This window comes from Mesoplodon densirostris, chromosome 10 (genome assembly GCF_025265405.1).
Source record: "Mesoplodon densirostris isolate mMesDen1 chromosome 10, mMesDen1 primary haplotype, whole genome shotgun sequence".
NCBI lineage: Eukaryota > Metazoa > Chordata > Mammalia > Artiodactyla > Ziphiidae > Mesoplodon > Mesoplodon densirostris.
The window spans coordinates 40,912,976-40,933,298 of record NC_082670.1 but is presented as its reverse complement, the minus strand read 5'-3'; the positions used below and the strand labels follow the sequence as shown (position 1 = coordinate 40,933,298).

The 20,323-nt window shown below is 54.3% G+C and overlaps 3 protein-coding genes across 4 annotated transcripts; all 3 read right to left on the bottom strand.

Annotated features, from left to right (window-relative positions):
- Positions 1-418: 418 nt before the first annotated feature.
- TAPBP (TAP binding protein) lies at positions 419-11,057 on the bottom strand. Its single transcript, XM_060109297.1, has 8 exons — positions 10,828-11,057; positions 10,523-10,693; positions 10,029-10,289; positions 3,528-3,926; positions 2,784-3,125; positions 2,604-2,693; positions 2,436-2,473; positions 419-1,744 (listed from the first exon to the last, which is right to left on the bottom strand). The coding sequence occupies exons 1-8, from the start codon at positions 10,862-10,864 to the stop codon at positions 1,733-1,735; spliced, it is 1,350 nt and encodes a 449-aa protein (XP_059965280.1). The 5' UTR covers positions 10,865-11,057; the 3' UTR covers positions 419-1,732.
- An 83-nt stretch (positions 11,058-11,140) lies between these two features.
- ZBTB22 (zinc finger and BTB domain containing 22) lies at positions 11,141-14,525 on the bottom strand. The gene is made up of 2 exons (XM_060109296.1): positions 14,458-14,525; positions 11,141-13,820 (listed from the first exon to the last, which is right to left on the bottom strand). Exon 2 carries the CDS (start codon positions 13,749-13,751, stop codon positions 11,844-11,846), a length of 1,908 nt encoding a protein of 635 aa, XP_059965279.1. The 5' UTR covers positions 13,752-13,820; positions 14,458-14,525; the 3' UTR covers positions 11,141-11,843.
- Positions 14,526-15,198: 673 nt separating this feature from the next.
- DAXX (death domain associated protein) lies at positions 15,199-20,075 on the bottom strand. 2 transcript variants are annotated; one of them, XM_060109570.1, is made up of 8 exons: positions 19,985-20,075; positions 18,834-19,092; positions 17,848-18,679; positions 17,508-17,722; positions 17,129-17,348; positions 16,492-16,966; positions 16,109-16,331; positions 15,199-15,439 (listed from the first exon to the last, which is right to left on the bottom strand). In XM_060109570.1, exons 2-8 carry the CDS (start codon positions 19,038-19,040, stop codon positions 15,380-15,382), a joined length of 2,232 nt encoding a protein of 743 aa, XP_059965553.1. In that variant the 5' UTR covers positions 19,041-19,092; positions 19,985-20,075; the 3' UTR covers positions 15,199-15,379. The 2 variants fall into 2 exon arrangements, with proteins under 2 accessions (XP_059965553.1, XP_059965554.1); XM_060109571.1 differs by having other exon boundaries at positions 18,834-19,089.
- Between the last annotated feature and the right edge of the window lie 248 nt (positions 20,076-20,323).

Here is a 20,323-nt window from a genome sequence, read left to right as displayed (position 1 = left end):
GCGGGAAGCGTTTTAGGCGGGGACGGACACAGTTACTCCAGTCTGCGGGGTTCCACTCCCACCCCCATCCACGCGTGTAGCGGGCTGAAATCCACTCCGATTTTTCCTGAGAGCCCTGGGTTCCCGCCCCCTCGGAAGGGGGCGGAGCAGGAAGCCGCCATGTCCGGTTAGGGACTCGGCGCTCGGGGGTTTCCGACGCCAAGGCCTGGATCTCGGTTCACGTACGGTCACCCCGCGAGGGCCGGCTGCTTGAGGGCGTCCCGTCCGTCATTAGTGGCGCCCGACCCCAATCAGTTCCGAAGGGGGATTGGGTGCAGCCGAGGCATTTGAGAGGCGGGGTCGTTGGAAGGAACCACACGTGATTGGAAGTGTTCTTGCGCTTGGAAAGGGGATCCCTGGGGAAGAACTGAGGCACCCGTTGGAAGCACTGAACAAGTTTATTTCCATACGATTAGACCCGCTCCCCGCGTCGGTCTGGCCGACCGTCCTGACCTTCGGAGGTCCCTAAGCCGAGCCGCTGCTTCCTTCCTCCAATAGTTATTTGATCCAACACCTGCTTTTGAATGCTTAGGACGCAAAAAGACTAACTTCTTATACTGAGCGCACTCCAGCGGGCGCCAGGCCCTGTGCCGGCGCGGGGGATACACCAAGGGACGGACAGGCTCATCCTCGCCTTCGAGGAGCCGACAGTCCGGGCAGGGAGACAAGCATTTAACAACGACTCGCACAATCACTTAAATACAACCGTGGTGAACCGCGCAAGAGGGATACGCGGCGAACTGAGGGAATGACAAGGCTGACCTGGTCTGGAGCCCAGGAAGGCCGAGGGTGGACCAGGCAGAGGGAACAGCGCTCTGGGACCCAGGGAGGGTGGGAGGCTATTGAAGAAAAGGATCAGTCGTAGGTGTGATGAGCACTGAGAAGAGGGCCGGAGAGAACACGAGGCGGGATCGAAGAGGTAAGCAGTGGCTGGAGTGCAGGGATACACAAGCCAGGACAAGAAGAATGGATTTTGCCTCTAGAGCACCCGTTTCTGTCCCAGAGGTCCCTGAGACTATTTCAGGGGGTATGCGAAGTTTAGGCTATTTTCATAACAATCCCAAACTGTTATTGGCCTTTTCATTCTCATTCTCTAAAAAACGTACAGTGGGGCTTCCCTGGTGGCGCAGTGGTTCAGAGTCTGCCTGCCGATGCAGAGGACACGGGTTCGTGCCCCGGTCCGGGAGGATCCCGCGTGCCGCGGAGTGGCTGGGCCCGTGAGCCATGGCAGCTGGGCCTGCGCGTCCGGAGCCTGTGCTCCGCAGCGGGAGAGGCCACAGCAGTGAGAGGCCCGCGTACGGGGAAAAAAAAAAAATACGTACAGTGTTTTCCTGAAGCTACATGACGTGTATTGACATCGTCCCCACAGCTAATGGAACGTGTGCTTGTGTCTTCCTGTGTATTAAATTGTTCTCAGTTTTAAGTTCTATAAATATCTATAGTTTACAACCCACATAAGCAAAAGCGCTGTAGGGTCCTTGATAATTTTTAAGAAGTCCTGAGAACAAAAATTTTGAGAACCGCTGCTCTAGACCCCTAAGAAGGTGAATGTCTTGTATCTTTTCAGAAAGCAGCTGCTCACTGGAGAGAGACTGGAGGGGGCAGGAACCAAGGGTATACAATTTGGGGGAGTTACTACAGTGGCTCAGACCAGAGATGATGGTGGCTTCCCCAGGATGGTGGTGAGTTGGCCTCACTGTGTTTTCTGGAAGAGAAGTAAAAAGGAGGTGAGGAATTCGGGGCAGGGTGAAGTGCTCATGGTCAATCCAGAGACAAATGAACATCATGGGCACAGAGGATGGCAGATGAAAGAGGCTAACATTTTCTGTGTTTTAAGCCTGGCACTGTGCCAAGTGCTTTTGCTCCTGCATCTTCCAGAGGAGATGCCCTTTCTCTTTTAATCATTCCAAGAGCCCTCTGAGGCTCTGCTGGCCGGTAGGGTAGCCACCACCCACTTGTGTGTCTGTTGAGCATTTGAAATGTGGCTAGTCCAAATTCAGGTGTGCTGCCAGTTTAAAATAAACTCCTGTTTTTGAGGACTTAGAATGGAAAAAACACTATAATTTCTTATACTGATTACATGTTGCCACGATAACATTTTGGACACATTAGACATCTCTTTACCTTTTTAATGCAGTCCCTAGATTATGTATTTAAATTTACATATGTGGTTTGCATTATAATTCTATTGGACAGCACTGCCTAAGCAGTTTTTTCCCCCTACACCCAAGGAAACGGAGGTGTAGCATGTTTGAGATGGCAGAATTTAATGCAGGTCTGTGTGAATTCCAAGTCTGGGTTCTGCCCACCAAGCCAGCAGCCTCCCTCCTGGGTGAGGAGTTGGGCAAAGGGGATAAAATGAGAAGGGAAAAATAAGGAAGGTAGAGTGTCGTTACCTTTTCCACTGAATCCTTGGAAGTTGCCAGGTAGGCAGCTGTGGAGAGAAATTTAGAAGGGATGGGATGGGGCAGTAGAAGGGCAGAGGGATGGGTGTCAGACTTCTGGGAGGAGGAAGAGAATGTCTGCCAGTCAAGGGTCCCAGTCTGGGTGGGGCTTACACTCACCGGCCCAGCCCAGCACGTTGATGAGCCCAAGGAGGAGAAAGGCAGACAGGAAGAGGCCTACGCCATCCTCCAGAGAGGGGCCAGAGAGACCTGGCAGGCAGAAGGGGCAAGAATGAGTCTGAAATTACCAGGCATCTCTCCCCACCTCCCTCCCCATTTCTCCATATTCCAGGCTCTTACCAGCTACCTGCAGGGTGACCTTGGCGCTGCGTCCCAAGGCAGGCAGGCTGGGGTGGTGGACACGACAGGCATAGCGTGCCCCATGCTGCCCGGTGGTGACCGGGGGTGGCTGCAGGTGTGCAGAGAGGCTCACGGAGCCATCTGAGTGATGGCTCAGGGCGGAGAGCCACCTCTGCCCCTTGGCCTTCTGAAAGCGACCCTCTGGGCCACCCCAGAGCTCCCACTCCACCTCCAGGCCCTCAGAGGGGTAGAAGTGGGATACGAGGCAGAGCAGCTCCGGGGGCGCCTCCCTGGGGGCGGCCCATATAAGAGGTGCTGGTGTCAGGGTCACCTTGGGGGGCTCTGGGGAGAGAGTAGGAAAGCAGCATGGGGGAATCAATCTACACTGTCCTCTCTCAGAGGCCCTCAGTGTGCCCTCTGGCTTCCCCAATACTGAGGGGTTTGGGTTTTTTCCTCCCAGGATGGGGAACCCGCCATCTCCCCATTGGTGTTTCACAGGAATCTCCATGCCAAAGCCTCCATTTTCAGGGACCCCTACTCCGTCAGATTTGGAAACCTTCATCCCAGAGCCGCTCAGGTTCCCAGGGACCCTCTACCCATTGCCCCCCTGACTCTCAGGGACCCCCAATCTATCTCCCTCTACTCACCCAGCACCCTTTTCTCCACCATCCTTCCCCCATCATGGTGTCCCCATAATCCCAGTGATCACCCTCTACCCACAGAGACCCCTGTCCCCTCACTCACTCTGTACAGCAAGCTGCAGGGTGGTCTGTCCTTGTAGGTATGGCAGGTGTACAGTAGCCAGATAGGTGCCCTCCTGGAAGGGCTGCACTGCAGGCAGCCAGAAGGTCCCATTTCCAGTCCATGGCCCCAGGGGCTCATCATCATCCCAAGCAGCAAATGCCACCGCCCCCTCTCGGGCAACTGGCATTTGCCCACTCAGCCCAGGAGTCGCAGCCAGCATCAGGTGCCCCTTACCCAGGTGCTGGCGTCGCCATTCCAGCCCAAAGGGAGGGGGACCTGGGGCCAGAGAGGTAGCAGCCTTGGGGGAGGGGGGCGTGTAGGCAAAGCTCAAGTCCAGCAAGGCATCTTGTCCCATTCGGATGCGAGGGGTGGGGGTGTGAGTGAGGACAGTCAGCACAGCTGGGGAAGATGGGGAGAGGAAGGTGGGGAGGGGGAGAGGAAGAAAGAGAAAAAAATAGAGAAATGGAGTTACAGGGGGGGACTCGACTCTAATTTACCCACCCCTCTGAGGACACCTCCCTTCTGACATTCACCATCTCCCAGCCCTCCCTGCAAATCCCCTTTGCCCTGGGACTGGGTGGGACTCAGTGAGACTCAGAGTGAGCAGAGAGGTCTCACGGTGAATGGAGGCAGTGAGTGGGTACAGCCCTTTAAGGCTGCTCGGAACACACAGCCCGTGCTGCACCAGCTCTGGGGTCAGCGGGATCTGAGTGTGCTCTGACACAACCTGAACCAGCCCACCAGCCTCCACGCCCACCTTTGAATATCCAGGCCCTTCTTAGTTTGCTGGTGAAGAAGTGATGACTCATGACTGTCAACCCTATGGTGCTATGCAGAGTATTTACTGACTCTGGAAGGTTCTGGCTCTAGACTAGACCTGAACACAGACATCTATGCTCTACTGAGGCAGTATGTGCTGGTTGAGTGCCTGGAGCCTGGCTGCCCTGGTTAATCCCCACTCTGCAGCTATTTATATGGCCTCGGAACAGTTACTTTACTCTTCAGCTTCCGAATCTCCTAAATAGGGATAATAATGATGAGAGTACCTATCCCATGGGGTTGTAGTGAAGGTTAAATCATTTAACACCTGCTACTCAGATGTATGCAGTTCCTGATTCTGGATAACAAAGACATCTATATATGAAAGCTGCTTAGAACAGTGCCTGGAACACAGTATGACTACAAAAGTGTTTGCTGTGATTACAGTCAACCATCTGCCAGACAAACGTTAACGTGCCCCAACTCAATAGCATCTCTAGAACATTTCCCCACTCAGCTCCAATGCCCATCTTCCCTGCCTTGACCAATGATCACCACCAGCCCCCAAGCACTAAAGGCAAGCATTTGGACTCCCTAAGACTCCTGCTTCTAATTAATTCATTCAACTAATATTTATTGAGCACCTAGGATGTTCACGGTTGACGAGAGTGGTAAACAAGACAGGCAGCCCCCGCCCTCACATTGTGTAGGAGACAGATTGCCAAATATAATGTGCTATGTGCTATCCCCACCAGGCCCTAATTCTGTCTCCCAAATAGATCTTACATGTTTCCTACTCAAGTTCTTATCAATATACATTTGGACAATTACAACAGCCTCCTCTCAGGTCTCCCTATCCTCTATCAGTATCTCTCTCCCTTTCATTTCATCCTCCACACTAAAACCAAATAGCGTGGCTACAAGTCTGGTCTGGGCACTTGCCTGTTTAAAAATCCCACCTAGGAAGCCAGCAGCTAAAGGCACACACTGGAGCTAGATGGCCTGGGGTTCAATTCCTAGCCCTGCTTCTTACAAGTTGTGTGTCCCTGGGCAAATTACCTAACTGCTCTGTGTCTCATATTTCTTCATCTGTGACATGGGAATAACATCAGTACCTAGTTCTTACGGTTGTTGAGAGGAATAAATAAGATTATGCCTATAAAGTGCTTAGAACAGGAGCTGGCATATAGAAAATGCTTAGCTGTTACTATTTTCATTACTGTCATCATCATCATGATGGACTTGCTGGGCATCTTGGGAAAAGGACTTAATCTCTATTTTCCCCATTAGTCCAATGATCTAATCCTTGCCTACCTTTTGTAGGAATCAAGTAAAATAACAGGCTTTTGGAAAAATGGTACGTACACACACACACACACACACACACACACACACACACATACAAAACTTATGATGGTTCACTATCATTTATAAACTCCAGCTTTCAGGGTACTTGGTAATCCAGCCCCCAACCCATCTTTCCAGACTTCTCTTGCACCCTAAGAACCGGCCACATAGAATCCCTTTCTTGTGACCAGTAGAAACTCTAGTCACTGGGCTTTTCTTTGCTTTGGTTCCTTCAGTCTCCAATGTCCCTCCCTCATTTTCTCCAACATCTAACTACTTCATGTCCTTCAGATCTGTTCCACTGCCAGAAGTGTCTGGGTCTTCCAGGTAGAAGTAATTTTTTTCTCTTGTGGTTATTTTTATGTAATTTTTTTTTTTTTGGCCATGCCACGGGGCTTATGGGATCTTAGCTCCCCAACCAGGGATTGAACCCCAGGCCCTCGACAGTGAAAGTGCAGAGTCCTAACCACTAGACTGACAAGGAATTCCCTTTTTTTTTTTTTTTTTTTTTTTTTTTGTGGTACGCGGGCCTCTCACCATTGCGGCCTCTCCTGCTGCGGAGCACAGGCTCTGGACGCGCAGGCTCAGCGGCCATGGCTCACGGGCCCAGCCACTCTGCGGCATGTGGGATCCTCCCGGACCGGAGCACGAACCCGTGTCCCCTGCATCGGCAGGCGGACTCTCAACCGCTGCGCCACCAGGGAAGCCCGGAATTCCCTATTTTTGTGTAATTTTTAATCCTAGCTTCTAAGGCTTACAAGGTTAAACTTCTCTGAACTTCATGGGATTGTTTTTGTTCAATAGAGTAAAAAAAAGTAAGCAATTTCATTTAGTTTATTAAAATCCAAAAATACAGTTTTGAATTGTAAGAATCAATCCGTAGGATTAATAAACAAAACCTAAAGGTTTTACAGTTCAACCTTAAGCTAACAGTGCTCTTTAATATGGGTTTATGAAGCAATTTTAGACCTGCATCCCACAACCTGGACTCTGTAAAAATACAAATGTAAACACAACAAAGCCAGAACCTGTTGGTAAGGAAATTTCTACCTGTTTTGCAGCTTGTATTATATAGGCTTATGCTTTTCTGTTAAAAAGTGAATGGTAAAAACTATTACAAAATATTACTGAAAAAAATTTAAACCCAAATCTAATCAAGGCTCTACCTCTAGCTACCAATTTATAGGAAATATGGAGGGAAAAGGAACAAGGGAGATGACAGGATGAGGAAACAATTGGTCAAATATAGAATGTGGGAACTTCTACAGAACAAATGACAAATCAATAGCATTTAAAGGGGTGGGGCAATTACAAATAAGAGACTTAAGAGACAAAACTGGGACCTCCCTGGTGGCGCAATGGTTAAGAATCCGCCTGCCAATTCAGGGGACAAGGGTTCGATCCCTGGCCCAGGAAGATCCCACATGCCGCATAGCAACTAAGCCCGTGTGCCACAACTACTGAGCCTGCACTCTAGAGACCGTGAGCCACAACTACTGAAGCCCGCGTGCCACAACTACTGAAGCCCATGCGCCACAACTACTGAAGCCCGTGCGCCTAGAGCTCATGCTCCACAAGAGAAGCTACCGCAACGAGAAGCCTGCGCACTGCAATGAAGAGTAGCCCCCACTCGCCACAACTAGAGAAAGCCCGCATGCAGCAACGAAGACCCAAGGCAACCAAAAATAAATAAATTTAAAAAGAGAGACAAAACTGTTATAGACTGAATGTCTGTGGTTCTCCCTCCCCCAACCCCCCCCCCCCAATTCAGATGTTGAAGCCTTAACCCACAATGTGACTGTATTTGGAGGTAGGGACTAGGAGGAGGTGATAAAGTTAATGAGGTCATAAAGGTAGGCCCTAACCTGATAGAGCTGGTGCCCTTATAAGAAGAGGAAGAAACTCCGCAGCTCTCTCTCTCCCCTCCACGTGGTGACGCAGCCAGAAGGCAGCCATCTGTAACCACAAGGGGAGAGTTCTCACCAGACAACAGCCCTGCTAGCACCTTGATCTTGGACTTCTAGCCTCCAGAACTGTGAGAAAATAAATTCCTATTGTTTAAGCCCCCTGGTTTATGATATTTTGTTATGGCAGCCCAAGCAGCTGCAACAACCAAATAGAATATATAGACCTCTTTTTGATCCTGATTCAAGCAAATAGACTGTAAAATAACATCATTGAGACAATCGGGAAAAATTTAATATGAGCCAGGAGTTAAATGATACTAAGGAATTATTGTTTGTTTTGTTAGGTATGATAATGCTATTGTGTGGGGGGGGTTGTTAAAGTCCTTATGTAATAGAGATGCTTACTGAAGTACTTATGAGTAAAATAATACAATGGGATATACTTAAAAATACTTCCAAAAAACAATAGAAGTTTGGGGGAGGATAGGTAAAACAATTTGGTAAAATGTAATAACTATACAAGTAGATAATTGGTATATGGGGGGGTTCATTTTACTGTTCTCTACTTTAGTGTGTCACTGAAACTTTCTATAACAATTTTAAAAGAATGATGAGAATTAAATACTATACACACAAGTATATTACGAAAGTATATTTCTCAAGAAATATTTTAGAGTATTTGACAACTAATTTGGTAAGAAATAAAGTATAAATGCATACTAGCAAAATTACTGATGATCTGTGACCCTGGAAAGAGTTCATTTTTAATTTTACATTGAAACAACAACTTTCATATTCTTAAATCCCTCATCAAGTAGGAATGCTTGAAAAGGAGGACTGAGTACAGCAACTAGTTTTCACCCCTGGTGGTGGGTGAGATGCAATAATTTTCTCTCCTGGGCACACGCCCATGGCTCCCTATCTGCACTTCTTTTACGGTACAAGTCACTTTCTACTCTACAACTACCCATGACAAATCTAATGGGAACCTTCCTGAGAGTAGACTCTACATCCGGTCACCTTTGTGACCCTTAAAAGTACCCAAGGCCACCCCAGAGGTTCTGATTTAATTCATCTGGAGTAAAACTCGGATTTCAGTATAACCTCCAAAAGGATTCTTTTGCTCCGGACACACAGGCTCCGCGGCCATGGCTCGCGGGCCCAGCCGCTCCGCGGCATGTGGGATCTTCCGGGATAGGGGCACGAACCCGTGTCCCCTGCATCGGCAGGCGGACTCTCAACCACTGCGCCACCAGGGAAGCCCCAAAAGGATTCTTATTTGCAGCCTGGACTGAGAACTACTGGGCCCTAATTTATTCTTGGTAATAATAAATATTTAATCAGTGAATAAATTAACAAAGTGTCTCGCTTGATTGTTACAACAATGGGAAGGCAGATGGGAAATAACCGTCCACATTTTACAGTTGGAAAAGCAGATTCAGAGAGAAAAGGACATTCTCACCCCACCTTGTGAAGCCAACAGCCTGGGAAGTATTCCTGCCCACTAGAGAGAGCTACTGTCCCCACAAGGAGCAGTTTGCCTCTGCCCCTGCCCACAGCGAGGTCTGGGGACTAAGAATGGAGGTGTAGGCAGATGTGAGGGTTTCAGGGTGGGTGCTGAGCCCTGTGGGTGATTCTCTCTCAGTGATGAGGGTGGCAGGGAGAAGGTACTGGGGAAGGGAGGGTGTAGGGCTCGGCTGGGGTTGACCAGCCGGTCAGGCTGTATTGTTTCCATAAAATCGCACAAGACTGAAGGAAGCCGAGGACTCTGTTAATATCCTACCCACCCTCCCGAGAGGACCACCGAGAAATCCCAAATCCCGGTCAGATCTTCCCCATTCTTGCTTTATCAGCCCACTCCCTCCCTGCGCCCCAGCCCAGCAAGGTGCCCGACCCCTGGGCCTCAAACCGCATCACACAATGCACAGCAGCGGGAACCATTAGATCTCCTGCCGCTTCCCTTCCACGCACTCAAGCCCACCATTCGGTGACCACAGAGTCAGGGCATCATCACGCGCCATAGGGAAGGGGCTGTCAGGGGAGGTCGACGCGCTTGAGGTCAAGAGCCTGTGCTTTGCTGGTTGCCGCAGTGCCGGATGTGGGCGCGGGTGGGGCGCGAAGCCTGTTTTTTTAAACTGGGTGAACCGCAAATGTGGGGGAGCCTAGCAAGATCTAGGAGGAAAGGTGCAAAAGTTCCTGCTTCTGAGACCCTCCCAACTCCGTCGCCTAGCGAGTTTCTTAAGGTCGGGTGTCAGGAACCCCAGCCTGGCTCCAAAGCCCCGCCCCAAACCGCACTTTTGTTTAAACTAGGCTGGGACTAGAAGAAGCGGTAGAGACATCTTAACTTTAGCTGAACTGCCTCGATTTATAAATAAAGAAACTGAGACCCGACTAGGGAAATGACTCGCTCAAGTCCACATAGCGAGTTAACGGCTGATCTGGACCCTTAGAATCTACCCGTTTATCTCTACTTCCCCTCGGTAGCTACCTGTTGCCATGGTGATGAGAGCCGGCTCCGGCTGAGGCTCGGACTGTGGTCGAAGGAGGCTGGAAAGGCTGAGGACCGGGCTGGACATGCTGACCATGAGCCAACTCCCATCCAGGGCCCGCGGGCAGCTCTGCTCCGGGGTCAAGCCGCTGACCCAGTTCTCCGAGGCAGGAAACGGGACGTAGTGGCTCATTTCGCAGCGCGGCGCGGGGGCGTCCCGCGGGTATCGCCTGAAGGCGGCCAGGAGGGTGCCCGCGGGGTCTGTGAGCGCAGAGAGAGAAGTTGCTGCCGTAGAATCTCCGCCAGGAAAGGGGCGGGGAGGGCAGCGTCCAGGGAATTTTAAAGGTACGGACTACCCGGTAGCGAGAGATTTAAAAGTGATCCAGTTTCATTTTACAGAGGGGGAAACTGAGGCCCGAGGTCACTGTGAGACCTAAAGAGCAGGGGGTTTCGGTGGAGGCGACAGAGTTGGGAGCGAGTCCGGCATGACTCACCATGCACTTTGAGGTAGCGCTCTGGGTCGAGGTCCGGCCGGGGAGGTGGGCTCTCCGGGCTCTGGCGCAGCAGCAGTGCAGCGGGTTTCTTGGACAACCGGCCCCCGCCCGCATCCTCCACGAACCAGCACTCTATCACTGCGGGTCCCGCCGAGACGGCGGTCGCCGTGCCTGGGGGGGAGGGGCGCGAGTGAGGGGACGGCCCCAACGTCAGGTGACCCGACCTCCCCCACCCCACCCCCAGACCCACGGTGGCAGACACCTCCCACCGCTTCCCTGGGCTTAGAGTCGCGGCGTTCGCTCACCCAGAGCCACAGCGAGGAGCAGGGACAGGGGCTTCATGGCGCCGCGATCTTCTCAGCTCCGAAGCCGCCTCTTCCCCCTTTCACTTTCACTTTCCTCCAAAGGCCGGCAGGAGGGGCGGAGGAAATCTCCGCTCCGGTTAGGGGAAGGCTCGGGGGAGGCAGGTGCTTCCTCCGCGAGCTGGGCAGGGATCCCGGAACATCCTCTCCAGTTCTGATCTGGGGAACTCAGCCCCGCCCAGCCCTCCTGAACCACCCAGCACCACAGAGTCCGGGAGCCTTCCCACACCAGAGGCACCCCCTCCTGTCCACCCCAACCCCGAATCCACTTCCCTGAGAACCCTTACTCCACCTTCCCCGACCTGGGCCAGGTCCCCAGCAAACACATAGGGGTTGTCGGGAAGGCAAATGAAATGACCAATAAATATTTTAATCACCGTTTAAAAAAAAATAAGATTTAAAATAAAACCCTTGTACTCCTACGACTTACTCCCTCCTTGTCTCCACTCCCTCACTCCCCAGTGAGAATGGAGTTGGGGGACCCCCAAGGTGGAGGAAGAGGGATTAGGGTAGAAATAAGGGGCACATCCTTTTGGGGGGCAGGGTATGTTCTAGGACAAGGGTGGGGCTCAAAGACCTGGTCCCCACAACTACGCAAACACAGACTTTAGGTACAGACTACAACCACCTGACCCTCGACCCAGCGACTCCAGGATGCTCAACAAGCCTCCTCTCCCTCCCTCCCCCCACCACTTGCGCCCTACTCGGGAGCTGGGGCTTCAGTGTACCCATCTGAAGGGGAGGAAGGGCTGAGTTCCGGTGACACTTTAGGGAGGAGGGGCTGAGGAGTAGAAAGGGGTGGCCCATGGTGCGAGGCGGTTCCCTCTCCAGAATATATACAAGTCCATAGAGATAGGAAGACAGTAAGTGTGTTGGGAGATCACCTACGGGCCACAGCGCCACTGGCTAGTGATCCCTAATCCCTCTTCCCGGAAAGCTACCCCCAGTAGCTCGCCTCTTCAGTTTGCTCCTCCGCCCCCACTGAAGCCCATCTCCACCTTGTGGACGCTGGGCGGGGACCAGACCCGTCGACTGGACGGGGGCGTGGCCCCACTCGCCTCGTCGCCGCTGCCCCCGCCGCCGGGGGACTCTCTCTTGGGCTGCAAGGCTGGCCCGGTGGTCCCCCCGGGTCCGGATCCGGCCCCGCCCCCGCCGCCTAGGCGGTGCCGGCGCTCACAATGTCCCCGGTGGCGCATGAAACTGTCTCGCCACATGAACTTCTTGGCGCAGACGCCGCACTCGTAGGGCTTGAGGCCTGTGTGTGTCTTCATGTGCTCTGTCAGGTGATGCTTCATCTTGAACTTTTTGTTGCACACGGGGCAATCAAAGGGCCGCAGGTTGAGGTGCATGTTCACATGGCGATCTCGCATGCTCTTGTGGGAGAAGGCCTTTCCGCAGTGGCACAGAAAGATCTTATTTCCATCCCCACTCCCTGTCCCTCCAGGAGTCCCGCCGGTGCCACCCGGCATGCCCAGGGCCCCTGCCGATGTGCTCCCCAGGGTCACTGCCCCATGTTCAGCTTGGTTCCCTGGTGGCTGGCCTGGAGCCTGTGAGGAGGAGGAGGAGGATGAAGAGGATGGGAAGACTAGGATCTGGTTTCCCTGCATGTCCAGTGGAAGCAGGGGCCTCGAAGGATGGGAGGGAGCATAGGAGGAAGGGGTTGGTCCCCCTGAATCAAGCCCTGCCCCAGGACCCCCACCTTCATAGGGGCCAAAGTCATTGGAGGACTCACAGAAATTGACCTGCTCCTCTCCCCTGTCTGGAGGCTCAGACAGGGTCCGGACGTCACTTATGCTAAGGTTAGCCTCAGGTCCTCCCCCTGCTGGCACCCCGGAGCCACCCCCCAGCTCTTCATCTTCATCATCCTCACAGGTCAACACCAAGTCTTCCTCCTCCTCATCCTCTTCCAGGTCTGGGTCTTGGGGAACGAGGGGCACTGGTGCTGGGCAGTTTCCACCCCGTTTCACATATACCCAGTGTTTCTGCGGCACAATGCTGGGGGGTGCATAGGTAGGCCGGCGGAGCCCAGCCCCAGGGACCACTGCACCCCTCCCATCCCCACCGTCATCACACAGCTCATCTGCCTCCAGCAGCAGCTTCCCAGAGGTAGCCCCCCCACTGCCAACCACAGGGGCGGGGAATACAGGGCCACCTCCTCGACGCTCCCCACTGCCCACTGCAGAAGCTGCAAAAGCCTCCTGGGAGGAAGATGAGAAATCAGTGGACTCCCGAGGGCTGAAATAGTTGCTACTGCTGGGGGACTGATTCTCACTGGCCCGGCTGGAGGCATGGAAGCGTACGGATCCCACAGTGGCAGGGGCCACGGTGCCCCCACTCCCTGAGGGGACCCCAGCACCAGGGACAGTGACCGATGTGGCTGCAGCAGTGGTGATGGTGGTGGTGGTGGCTGAGGCCCGGCCCTCTCGGAGGAGTTCAGTGCACTTATCCACGATGTGCCACATTTGGAGCACAGACCCCACTGTGAGGAAGTTGACAATGTCAGCAGCAGCCATGCTCAGGCGGCCAGTATAAGCTGAAGCCAAGACAGTCTCGAAGGCGCCTGGGTCCATGACACTGGGCAGCGAGATGGAGGTCATGCCCTTGAGTAGGACCTGGTCGTGGAAGTAAGGGGAAGAGGCAGCCAGGACAGCACGATGAGCCCTGAACTCCCGTCCCTGCACTCGGATGGACACATCACAGAGCTGGCCCTGCAGCCGCTGCTGATTGAGAGACTCCAAGAGGGCACTGGTCACCTCGGGGAAGGACACGTGCACCACTGCCGCTGCAGGCAGGGGCAGTGGTGGTGGGGCCAGCGATAGAGGCAGGGGGAGTGCTGACCCGCTGGGAGACAGAGGAGATGGCTCCATGGTATGGAAGGAAGGGGTACCCCCCCAGCCACAGGAACAAGGGAAGGAGGAGGGCGGCCGGGGGGGTCTCTGGAAAGAAAGAGAGAAGAATGATAACATCCTATAATGACACAGCCCTTTACAGTTTAAAAACATGTTCACACATTATCTGAGTAACTCCCCACAGAGACACTATAAGGTAGGTATTCCTTTCAACCCCACTTGACAGATGAGGAAACTGAGGCTCAGAAAGATTAAGAGATTATCCAAGGTTACACCATTAAGTGGCAGCACCCACAAACGCAGGTGTCCTAACTCCAAATCTAGTGCTCTTTCCTTGGACATTACACAAATAAGGTGCTCTTGGGGAGTCGGGTGCCTCCCCTCAGAAATTCCCATTTGCCTGAGAGCCTGACTTTCCAAAATTTACCTTCTGGGGTTTTGTACCCTTTTCTTGGGAGGGGGGCAGGTTGGCTCTAGTGTTGAAAACCACCCCTCTCTCCACTTCCCTTTAGGCCATGGCCCCCGGCTCTCTCGCTGGCCACGCCCCTTGCCCCCAGTTATCCCTAACCCCGCCCATTTCGGCCCCGCCCATAGCTTTTGGGCTCCGCCCCTTATCTGCCCCCGCCCACATCGGGCCCCGCCCCCTTCTGCTCCGCCCCAAGCGTTACTTCGACCTCCTCTCCCACCCGGAAGGCGCCCCCCAACCCCGCGCGTCCCCGCTTACCGGGCCGCGCGCCCCCGGGCCCCCCCGCCCCTCACTCGGCGGCCAGAGCCGCAGCCTGGGCCCCTCCCGCCGCCATCTTGCGCCGACTCCCTCCGCCCTCCGCCTCCGCTCCGCCTCCCGCCCCTCAGGCTTTAAAGGCACAGGCGGGAACCCCGCCCGACCCGCTGGGCAATACTCGGCCGACTCGGCCACTTCTCCTTTAAAGAACAGCTTCTTCCTTCCACCTTAAGGGTACCAGGTCTCTTCCGCCGATGAGGACGCAGGACTCGGTTCGGCCGAAGCTCTCATTCCCCTTTAATTCGGTAAGCCTGCCTCTTCCCATTGGCGATGGGTCTAGGCCGTCGCTACCTGGGCTCCGCCCCTGAGCTGTGGCCATTAGCGGGTTTGCGGGATCTAATCGCCCCGGTCTCCCAGCTTCTGACAGTCCCCCTGAAACCCCGCCCCCTACCTCCGGGCCTGGATTGGCTAAGTAACCTTGAGTCGGCCCGTGATTGGCCTTTTTACCGCTACCGCTCAAAGTGAGAAAGTAAAGCGCGTTCAGGAGGCTGAAGTACATTTTTTCAGCGCGTGGCAGAGGGCACGGAGAAGGCCTGAGGGCGAGAAAAACTCCGCGAGAGGCGTACCGAAGGCAGCTGGAAAGGACAGATCTAGGGCTATCCCGGGGGCACGGCTAACCCTAAGCCAGAGAACAGCTCGTGCCAATCACCAGCTGATGAGAGCGGGACAAGGAAAAGACAGGGATACAATAAGAAAACAACTTTATTGTTTATTAACGTTTCTGTGTAAAACTTAAGCTTTTTTTTTTTAAAGAAACCACCAAAAGGCGATTAGCTCAGTCCATCCCTTCCTCAGTCGTCTGCTTCCCACCGTCCTCCAAATACTATCCCAAAACATTTTGGAGGCAGGGAGGAGGGGGAGGCAGTTAATCAGAGTCTGAGAGCACGATGATCTCCTCTGGATCGCACTGTGTGGCCACACTCATCTGCAGGGGAGTGAGAGACAGAGAGTCAGAGAGGTCTGGAACACAGCGGACGAGAAGCCAAGGAAAGGACTTATCAGAGATCAAAAACTGGGGTGGGGCTTCCCTGGTGGCGCAGTGGTTGAGAGTCCGCCTGCCGATACAGGGGACACGGGTTCGTGCCCCAGTCCGGGAAGATCCCACATGCCGTGGAGCGGCTGGGCCCGTGAGCCATGGCCACTGGGCCTGCACGTCCAGAGCCTGTGCTCCGCAACGGGAGAGGCCACAACAGTGAGAGGCCCGCAAACCTCAAAAAAAAAAAAAAAAAAAAAAAAAAAAAAACTGGGGTGGGAAAAGAGAGAGAGGAGGTGATGAGTGCAGCAGACAGAGAACCCCAAACTGAACAATGAAAGAGAATGAAGTCAGGAAACACAGCCTCCCTCTCTTACCTTATTTATTTATTTATTTATTTATTTATTTTTATTTTTTTCGGTATGCGGGCCTCTCACTGTTGTGGCCTCTCCCGTTGCAGAGCACAGGCTCCGGACGCGCAGGCTCAGCGGCCATGGCTCACGGGCCCAGCCGCTCCGCGGCATATGGGATCCTCCCAGACCAGGGCACGAACCCGTATCCCCTGCATCGGCAGGCGGACTCTCAACCACTGCGCCACCAGGGAGGCCCTCCCTCTCTTACCTTAAAAGTACCAGGCCTGGAGGGTTGTGATTGTGGGGTGTGGGACAACCGGGCTGGAAATGGGCTACAGAGGGAGCTGGTCACCAGGCCGTGGCTAGGAGAATCCACCCTCGTGGAGGAATCGGCAACTGGAGCCATGGAAGCCAAGGGGGAAGGCGGGCTGGGCAGGGTATATGTCTTCTTCTCATTCTTCTCATGCACTGCCCTTTGCCTTTCCACATAGCTAGAGACAGAAACATATGTGGGTGGAAGGGTATGTGGAGACTGAGGCTGGAGGGGGAGCATCCAGTTTCTCCCCGCAGACTCCGTTCCACAGTATTCCTCTCAGAAAGCCCCCACCGTCCCTCCTTGGCTTCCCTCTTTCTCCTCCTTATTGCTGTTACCTCTTTCCTAATGGCCCGGCTTCTGTTTGCTTCTCCTTCCGAGATTTCTTGTGGGGAGGACTGGAATCTCCCCAGGTGTGAGGAGAGACGCCTCCGTTGAAGGAAGTGGAGGTGACCATGGCTGCTCCATTCTCCAAGACAGTGGTGAGGGGGTCTTCTGATTGCTTCCTGGAAGAGGAAACGTCCCTCTCCTCAGGGGAAGGAGTAGTATCCAGGGGCAAGGCTTCAATCTCTAGCTCAAAGAGCTGAGACATAGGGCTCTCTTCCTTCAGGGGCAACTCCTCAAGGTGCTCTTCACTGCTTTCAGCAACTACGCTGGAGTGGGCCGGGGGCTCTTCTGCCAGTGAAGATGGTGACACTGTGAGGCCTTTGTTTTGCTGCTCCCCCAACGACCCGCTGATCCCTTTGCGAGGTTCCAGGTTCTTTTCAGTGGAGATCTGTAGTGGGGACATGGGGCTCTTATCTCCATCCTTCCCTGGAAAAGAAGAAAAGAGGGGAGGGGTACCAAAAGAGCTAGGGGAAAGAAAACTGCTGAGAGGACACTAGGAGTAAGAGGAAGAAGGGAAGGATCTCAAACTGGGGGCTCATGCCCAACAGAGTAGAGGGAACCGATGAGAAGACTGTTTCCTTGACATACCTGCTTCCTCCTCCTCCTCCTCCTCTTCATCGTCCCCCTGACCTTCCTGCATCTGTTCCAAATCCTCCTCTTCTTCAGAATCTGTGGCCTCCTCGTCTTCCTCCTCCTCATCTTCCTCTTCCTCCTCTTCCTCCTCCTCCTCATCACTTTCCTCATCTTCATCATTGGTCTCAGCCTTGGAGGTGGTAGGGCACTCCTGGGATGCCATCCCACTAGGGCCCTGCAGGGGACAAAGGAGTTTCTCTAAGGAATCCCTTGCCCCAGAGGGGCTGCTTCTTGCGTTCCTTCTGCACACGCCATGATCAGTCACCACGTACTCCCTCCTGGCCAGTGCAGTGGAAGGACAAGGTCTCTCTGAAGGGTGTATTCCCTTCGATACCTCACCAGAATCCAAGGAGGCTTTGGAGGGGGCTGCAGAGTGGGAAGAGGTGGCTTGGGGGAGCCGCGCTCTTCTCTTCTGTCTCTCGCTCTCCTCGCTCTTGTCTTGCATCATTGCATACTTGGAGATGACCTCATCCAGCCGGCTCATAGCCAAGCTCCGGTTCTCCCGCAGGCGCCGAGCCAGGGCAGGATCTGACAGTGCGGGATCAATGCCTGTGCGGGAAGATACAAAGTCAGTGTACTCACCCAGAGCCCTCGAAGCGGGGACTAGAGAGACACCCCCTCCACCACACACCTGACGAATGAGGGTGACCAAGGAGCAGCTCACTAATGCCTACCTGGCCTATAGTCATCTGTGAGGTGACAGCCAAAGTTGTAGATGAGATCAAGGTGGCGACGCTCCTGTAACCTGATGCCCACATCTCGGAAGGCATCCTGAGCCATAAGCTGGAGCTGCTGCCGGGGGAGGCCAAGGCTGTGCCGAGCAGCTGCCTTCTCTACGGCCCGCAGTACGTCTCCATAGTCAGGGAAGGTATCAGGCCCTGGCTTGTTGATGAGCCGCTCAATGCGCCTGTTGACCTCTGGGTAGCGGGTACCACGGTAGGGTATGCGCTGCTCTATGACCCGGCCTGTCAGTGAAGGGCAGTCTTTCAGCTCACACAGCCGCCCAAAGAGGCGGATCAGCTTACGCTTCAACCTCGCCTCCTGCAGGTAAGTGGAGTCTGGGTCATCCAATTCTGAGAGATCCAACTCCTTTTCCTGCAGCCGCCGGATCTCTGCCACGTAGAGTGCCAGCAGCTGCTCCAAGTGCTGGATCTGCCGCCGGGAACCATGGGTCCTTGGGGCCTCAGAGGCAGTGGTCTCAGCACTTGTGGGGTCCGAGGACGGGTCTGCGGGAGGGTTATTCCCAGAGAGCTCACTAGAGGTGGTGGCGACAGGGGCCACGTTCAGCTTCTTCTTGGCTGAGTGGGCCTTGAGAACAGTGCAGAGCTCATTAATGTAGACATAGAGCTTAGCTGGCCGGCTCTGGGCCCGAGAGAGGACCCGAGAGAGGATGTTGCAGAACTCCGCCGAGGCCAAAAACAGAGAGTGGGCCCGCTGCTGCCGGTTATAGAGGAACGGGACCACCTCAGGGTGGTCCGCCGTCTGCGTCTTACACAGTTCAAGGAACTGGAAGGTTCAGGAGAAAAAGGGAGGGGGAAAGAGACAAGGGATGGGATTGAGAGAAAGAAGGCGAGGTGGGGTTAGTGGGGAAGAAAGGACAGGAGAGCCAGTCAGCCATCCCCCTCCCTGGGGTACAAGAATCTTCTCCCCTAAAGCTCACCTCTTCAAACAGCTTCTCATTCTCCAACTTGTAGCATTTCTTGCCGCCCGAACTACTGCTTCCTCCAGCCCCATGGGGCTGGGAGGAGCCAGGGGCTTCTGCCCTGGGTGAGGCCGGATTGGGGGGTGGGTGGGAGGGCCCTGGCAGAGCAGCTGCTTCATCTTCGTCATCATCATCCAGCACGATGATGCTGTTAGCGGTGGCCATGGGGGATCAAATCCCCCGGAGGGAGGAAGTGTTGGGGATTTCGTAATTCCTGCTGGAAGGGGATGGGGCCTCAGACAGAGCCCCTCCAGCATAGCCCCATCCCTTCATCTCACACATTTTCCAGTCTTCTTGGGTTTCAAAACACCCAGCCATGCCCAACAGTGTCCTCACTGCCTATCTTCAGCAACCATTAGTACCATATGTTTTTGGGGCCCTTTACTGTGGGAGCCCCAAACCATCTGAAAACCTTAAGTCCCACCCCCAGCTCCACCCCTCACGTCGATATCCGGTCTTTCAGTTGCATTTCCCCACTATTTCTCATAGTTGGCAAGTTGATTCTTCCTCTCAACCCCTGGACGACCTCTCACATTGCACTCCAGATTTCCTTGACATCCCCTCGAACAGATACCACACCCCCGCTGGCACCACCTCAGGTGTTTTCCCCTTTCGCTCTCACATCAAATCCACACCCTCACTCCATCCTGAAGGATCACCCCAACTCCGAGACCCTCTGAGGCGAAGAAGGTTCCCTCCCAACAATCCATTTCCCTTTCTCCTACTTAAATTATCTCCATATTCCACCCTCTGATGGCTCTCCTCAAACCGGGGCGTTAGGTTGGAGATATTTCACCTCAAGCCCCCTACCTCTCACCCCACCCTAATTTTCCCCATTCTCTTTCTGGGACCTGAAACCGACCGTGAGCCCCACACTGGGCTCTCCTGCTTCCACTCAGATTCCAGCCCTGAGTCCGGTCCTTCCCCTAGATGAGCTTCCCGCCAAGTACCCCTCCCCCAGTTCAGCCCCCCGGCCGCCCCACTCCCCTTCAGGGATAGGAAGGAAGGTACCACAGCTTGCCCCTCAGACTCAGCGCCCGGAACCCCCCAGTACCTCTCCCTCGACATTCTCGCCCCCGCCTTCGCCCCCCGCACCGTCCGGCCCCCACCTCAGAAACGGTCGCTCGAGAAGACCCTCGCCGTTGATCTCAAAACCTCGCATGGTTCCCTCCGTCTTCCTTCCCCCTCCCACCGCAGGCCCTACTCCGGACCGGAAACCGCGGAGTTTCCGCCCACAGGCACCCGGGTGCGGCCATATTGTCGTACGGAATCCAGTCCCCCCGCCCCCCCGTGGCCGGAAGTGACGGTAGACCCGCCCCGCGAGGGCTTCCAATGCCGCCCACATTGTCTGCGGCTCCCTTCCCCCTGACCTGCAGGGGGCGGAATTGTCCCATCCGGGCGTCCCAAATACCTGGAGGCCACCATTTTGCCGTACGGCGCTGGCTACG